The following is a 6,791-nucleotide window of genomic DNA, read 5'->3' as shown; positions in this document are numbered from 1 at the left end:
CCTTGGCATAAAATTCATAAAGTTCATCCTTGGCATAAAATTAATACAGTTCATCCATGGCCTAAAATCCATCAAGTTCATCCTTGGCCTAAAAAAAAAACTTAATGTTAAAGGAATGAAGAAAAGAAAACGCTTATGAAATTAAACTTTATCGCTGACCATCCATATAATATATGAGCGAGAAAAGAACATTGTATACGATATTCATAGATATACATTGTTACGGGATAAATGTATTTTTTAGTTTCTTGATAAACATTAAAGAAGAGATTCACAACCACGCGACTGTGTCTTGTTAATGATTGATGTAGAAGCATTTTTTTTTCTCTCTCTATTAGATGAGTCTGAACATTGAGCATTTGGATTAAGTTGTAAACATTAGTCATTTAACATTTAAGAGTTTGAACAATCTGAAGACAACATTTAATGTATATATATATATATATATATATATATATATATATATATATATATATATATATATATATATATATATAAGTATATATATATGTATATATATATTATATATCATATATATAAATTAAGTAGTATATATATATTATATATATATATATATATTATATATATTTATTTATATATATGTATTCATTTATATAAATATACATATATACATAAATATAATATATACATATATATACGCATATGTATATACACAGGCTTTACAACAACCAGTAAATGTAACAGTTTATGAACGATATAAAAGATTCTCAAGCCTGGGAAATACATTGTCATTTACAATGATATCGTTTGTGGACATTCACCGTCAGATCAGAAAAAATAGGCTATAGTTTTATCGATACTTACTTAATACACAGTGCCGTATAAAGCATGACAATAACACCATATATAAAAATTCAAGGAGTTACTTTGAAACTGAAAATGAAAAGACAGTTATTTAGCCAGTGATATCTGTCGCAGTTACTCTGCTTTATATGATTAGAGAATGTCAACAGTTTCAGAGAAGAATATTTTTATTTACTCCTTGTGGAAGGAATACTTTCATCGGTAGATTCAGTTTCTTCAGAATAAGAACGGAAATTATTCTCCACTGAGAGACTGTTAGCCTCAACTTATCATGCCAACCCGTAATTTCGAAAGAGAAGGAAATAATAATTCATCATAGACATTTTTTGTTGTGAAATTATGTTCTTCAACCTCAACACTATCCGCCATCTTTCTACTGACAATCTCATTTCAAGTTGATCAACTTCAACACTGGTCTGCACATTACCAGGCATAATTCTTCAGTAGGATTTTAAAAATGATTTAAAAGGAGATTAAAAAGGATTAACTTATTAATCCCAGTTAATTAATCCTCAAGATTTAATCTCGCATTCTATTCAGCTCTCTGTGGGTAAAGGACTGAATAATGAAAGTACCTTTGGAATTTGGGGAGAAAATTTCTTCTTTTTTTTTTTTTGTTAAATGAAATGTTCATGTGTTATCGTCATTTGTAAATGATGCACTGATATTATCTGAAATGGAGGTTTTTCATAACTCAACCAATGTTTTTTTTCTTAAATTCAAGAGATGTATTCGTGAGATAATATATTTGTTAGTTTTTTTTTCTTGAGGGCTGATTGTACCTTAAAACTGCTTAACAATCAAACTAGTTATAAGGTGGTTATCGAAGTTTCGTATGAAAAGAAAACTTAACATTTTAATCATAAGATAAATAAAATAATTTCAGTTTTTTCAAAAAGGAACTGTTTAGGCTAATGAATTCGTAGAGTAGTGAGAATTAGTAGGTAGCAGAATTTTGCAAACACGTGAAAATATCTATATTTCGAATTCTTTCCAATTACTCGAAGTCTCCTTCTATAACTGAAGCTGAATCAGACTAGAATCCTTCTTTACAAAAAAAAAAAAACTTAGGATTCACCACTGCACAAAACTCATTGAGCAATTCTATCACACACAGATCAGTTATAATCCTTCTCTCGTTTTATATTTAGTATATTTGTGATAAATTGTGCCACGGGAAGTCTTCGTTTGAACTTAATTTGAACTCTGGAAACCGCACAGAACTCTTCTTCTTCTTTTTCTTCTTCTTCTTTTCTTCTTCTTCTTCTTCTTCTTCTTCTTCTTCTTCTTCTTCTTCTTCTTCTTGGCACTATACAAAAGATAAACCAATTGAATCTTTCTAAGACGCTCTGTCTCGAACTGAACTAGATAACAAATGAGCACTGATACAACAATAACACGGCGGTATTGTCGACGCAGGAGAGATTGTGTCTCTCTGTAGACTGTCTCTGTGAAACCGTTCACATGAACCCTCTGCGTCATCGTTACAACAAGTGGGTTATCACTTTGTCCCTCCCGCTGAGTCTGGCCACGACCGTCGGGGGCGGTGGCTGGCGATGCCTCCGGGCTTGCCAGACCCTGCAGGTCAAGAGGTCACGGGAGGACGTCCGGAACTTGCGGCTCATGAAGGTGTAGAGGATGGGGTTGACGGCCGAGTTGGCGTACATGAGCAGAAAGGTGATCGGGGTCATGATGTAGGACGCGGTGGAGTTGTGGTTGTAGTTGCTCCAGTAGTACTGGAGCATCTTCCTCGCGTGGAAGGGCAGGGAGCACCCGGCGAAGCTCAGAACCACCATGATGAGCATCTTGATGACGTTCCGGCGGGCTCTCAGGACGAGGGGCGACGGGTGGAGCTGCATCGGGCTCCTGGCGATTCTCGGCGAGGTCCTCCCCGCCCGGGGGCTCCTCGTCGGCCCCAGGGAGGAGCTCTCGACGACGCCCAGGCACCTCGAGTGCCCCAGAGGCGTCAGGGGAATGGCGTCCGAGTTGAAGTGGTTGACCCGGAGGCCGTCATCCCGCATGGAGCCCATGGAGACGTAGGTCGACAGGGTCGACTTGACCGACCCCCTGTTGATGTGGGTCGTGTGATTCCGCCCGTGGTTCCTCGGCATGTCGATGACGTCGTTTCCTCCTCCCCCGCTGCTCGACGTGGAGGTCATGGAAGCCGTGTGGTGGGTTTTGAAGGTGCCGTACTCGGCGCCCGTCGACACGACGGCAACGGCCGCCGAGCTGGTGTAGGGCGAGGCGGCGGCAGTGAGCATGCGCCCCGACCTCCAGAGGGTGTGGGCGATGCGGGCGTAGAGAACCGACAGCAGGAGGAGAGGGAGGAGGTACAGAAGGACTAGGCTGATGACGTCCCACACCCTGGTGTCGAAAAGGTCCCTTCTGAGGATGCACATGGCCTCCGTTCTTCCGCCCTCGACGGGGTATTCGTGCACCTGCGGCGTGAAGACATTTATGATGAATGCTGTTGGCTCACAGAGAAGCGCCGGGTAAATTCTCAACTGGGCCATTTGGGAAGAAGACCCAAAGGTATATTTACCCAATATGACCTGTTATTTATCATATCAAACAAGAACTGTACACCATTCTATTCTATAGTCTTTCCTAAACGAAATTATTATTTCAAGTCATTCTTCTGACAAGGAAACAATGATACCTAACAAGGCAATTTCAAGTCACACGTCACCTGAATATTACTCTCCCATAAACTTCAAAAATCAGCAATCGTGAAAAGCAAAAAGGTAGACCCAGGCGTTTGTAACAAATGCCGTTAATGAATGAATATACAAATGTATGAAAATTTGCTGTGTCCTGTCAAGAAGTCATCGTGTATTTAGATGTCAAGAAATTATATTTCATCTCGAAGTCTTCGCAGTTTACCTTAAACTTACTTTGAAATACAGGAGCCTAGGACACGAATACACAGCTGAAATGATCCAAACTAACACCATCGTTATCTGGAATATAAATAAAATATTTTATTATGATACAGGGAATAATACATCGAGATAATACAGTAATACAAGGTTTGTAATGTTCTTCACATATTTTATAAGAATGATTCTCTTTTAATGAACACTGGACGAATTAATTACAAGTTAAATACAATTTTCAATTTATTTCTGAACTATATTTTCAGTTCATTTCTGAAATATATATTTCTTGATTCCAACACTGACTGTTATCTAGACCTCACTGTTTCTTGACGACTTAGAAAGTCTAGAGATATATTCGAAGACTAAGAAAGTCTAGAGATATATTCGAAGCTGAAGACTAAGCAATGTATGTAGCAATGTAATCCTGGAACAGCATACAAAAAAAAAAAAAAAAAGTGAAAAATACTTACAATCATGTTTGTTCTCGTCAGTATCGTCTTAGCTTTTAGGGGCTCGACGATTGCCAAGTATCTCTCTGCACTGACCACTACGAGGATGATCACTGACGCTGTGTAGCTCAGCTGGTTGATGAAGTGGTACATCAGGCACAGGAATTCACCGAAGTACCAGCTGTGGAAACAAAGTTGTTGACTGCGAACAAATTTGAAATCCTCGCAAGAGTGTTCTGAACACCTCTAGGAACGTAGTTGTTAACTATGAACAAATGTGAAGTCTATCAAAGAATGTACTGAACCTCTTTAGAAATTTGAAATGCGTGTTTTGGACAGTTGTAGAAACAAAGTTGAAATCCTTGGAAGAATGTAGTGAACAGCTGTAGAAACGAAGTTGTTAACTATGAACAAATTAGAAGTCCTTGAAAAAATGTTCTGAATAGTTGTAGAAGCAAAGTTGTTAACCAAGAAAAAATTTGTAGTCCTTGAAAGAATGTACTGAACAGCTGTAGATGCGAAATTGTTAACTATGAGAGAATTTGAAGTCCTTGAAAAAATTTCTGAACAGCCAAAGAACAATATTTTCGACAATGAAAATATTTGAAGTCCTTGAAAGAATGTTCTGAACAACCATAGAAGCAAAGTTGTTGACTGTGAACAAATTTGAAGGCCCTGAAAGGATATTCTGGACAGCTATAGAGGCAAGTTGTCTGATTATGAATAATTTGAAGTCCTTGAAAGAATGTTCTGAACAACTGTAGATGCAAAGTTGTTAACTGTGAAAAAATTTGAAGTCCTTGAACGGATATAGAAGCAAAGTTGTTAATTATGAACAAATTAGAAGTCCTTGAAAAAATGCTCTAAACACCTGTAGGAACAAAGTTATCTGAGTAAAATTGAAATCCTTGCAAGAATTTCCTGGACAGCTGAACAAACAAAGTTGTAAACTTTGAGAAAATTTAAGGTCCGTGAAAGAATGTTCTGAACAGCTACAGGAACAAAATTGTTGACTATGAATAGAAAGAAAGTCGAGTAGTATTGTGATTTTATGAAATTTAGTCTGTCCAGCCCAAGGCCAATACAGTGGGCGCTTTCGGTCATTCAGCGCTTGAGAGAGAGAGAGAGAGAGAGAGAGAGAGAGAGAGAGAGAGAGAGAGATACAAACATAATTTAGATTTCTCGGGTGTATTAGAGAGAGAGAGAGAGATACAAACATAATTTAAATTTCTCCGGTGTATTAAAGAGAGAGAGAGAGAGAGAGAGAGAGAGAGAGAGAGAGAGAGAGAGAGAGAGAGAGAGAGAGAGAAGGGTTGTTAAGACATATTGTTGATAAAGATCTCGGATATATCAGAGAGAGAGAGAGAGAGAGAGAGAAAGAGAGAGAGAGAGAGAGAGAGAGAGAAGGGTTGTTAAGACATATTGTTGATAAAGATCTCGGATATATCAGAGAGAGAGAGAGAGAGAGAGAGAGAGAGAGAGAGAGAGAGATCACTCCGCGGAACTTCCGAAACTTGAATAAAACATCGATTACAGTTTATTGATAACGATTACTGGATAAAGGAAACATGGCGTTTTCAATCTCAGTGACCCGCCATCGTTCATATAAATACCTCGTCTCTCTAAGCTCTTGTGGGAGGTAAAATCAGTTCTCTTAACATGTAAACTTAATTATCGAGACTAGCGTGTTCTGTAAAAGTGTCATTCAAGACTTTAATGTCAAAGGTCAAGGTCGTATATTTCAGGAAGGTTAGATGTTTCATGTTTGGCTATTTACTTGTATTCTTCAGTATTAGGGAATCGTAAAATTAACGCCTTGATAATTAAGTTCAAAGGAGTGGCCAGTGATCAAATGAGCTGAATTTCGTTTCAGTCTTACTGAGGCTGGAGATTAGCTGAAGCAGATTAAATAAGGCAAAAAAGGTTATCTAAAATAAAAACAAATTAAATAGAATATTTAGCATTTTTAACTATTTCATCCCAAGGCGTGTATAGAGTTCAATAGACCTTTTACATGGAATTCAGGCAGGGTCACAGTATCAGAAGTTTTAGGTAAAGGAAGGGTAATTTGACACGTGAATATAAACTACAGAATTTATCTGGGAATTGATGGATGGAAGAATTCTATAAAGAGTTGAATTGCTGACCGGATCAATAATTTAGGGAAGTGCTAACTAGAGTCATTGATCAAAATACAGGTAAAAAATGTAAGGAAAAAACAGCGCTTTGGAGTATCATGACAGTTGGGATGAATTAGTAGAGTCAATTCCTAACCAGGAGATTTGGGTTTGACACCTAATTTAAGTTTCTGTGAAATGTTCCACAGAGGTCCTGAAATTCCCACAGAGGGTTTAGAAACCTCACAAAGGATTCAGAAATCGCACAGAGGATTTAGAAACCTCGCAAGGATTGAGAAATCGCACAGAGGATTTAGAAACCTCACAAAGGATTGAGAAATCGCACAGAGGATTTAGAAACCTCACAAAGGATTCAGAAATCGCACAGAGGATTTAGAAACCTCACAAAGGATTGAAAAATCGCACAAAGGATTTAGAAACCTCACAAAGGATTGAGAAATCGCACAGAGGATTTAGAAACCTCACAAAGGATTCAGAAATCGTACAGAGGATTTAGAAAC

At 37.8% G+C, this 6,791-nt stretch overlaps 1 protein-coding gene across 2 annotated transcripts in view; it reads right to left on the bottom strand.

The window, feature by feature from the left end:
* Window positions 1–668: 668 nt before the first annotated feature.
* The window catches only part of TrissinR (Trissin receptor), a 23,450-nt gene continuing 17,327 nt past the window's right edge, over window positions 669–6,791 (bottom strand). For both annotated transcript variants that reach the window (XM_067134679.1, XM_067134680.1), the window contains 3 exons: window positions 4,175–4,334; window positions 3,720–3,785; window positions 669–3,263 (listed from right to left, as the gene is read on the bottom strand). In XM_067134679.1, coding sequence (XP_066990780.1) covers window positions 2,310–3,263; window positions 3,720–3,785; window positions 4,175–4,334 — 1,180 coding nt within the window. In that variant the 3' untranslated portion in view covers window positions 669–2,309. The remainder of the gene's footprint in view (window positions 3,264–3,719; window positions 3,786–4,174; window positions 4,335–6,791) is intronic.

The sequence above is a fragment of the Macrobrachium rosenbergii genome, chromosome 36, assembly GCF_040412425.1.
Source record: "Macrobrachium rosenbergii isolate ZJJX-2024 chromosome 36, ASM4041242v1, whole genome shotgun sequence".
NCBI classification, from domain to species: domain Eukaryota; kingdom Metazoa; phylum Arthropoda; class Malacostraca; order Decapoda; family Palaemonidae; genus Macrobrachium; species Macrobrachium rosenbergii.
Note: the sequence above shows the minus strand (reverse complement) of the source record. Positions and strands in the feature narration are given on the sequence as shown.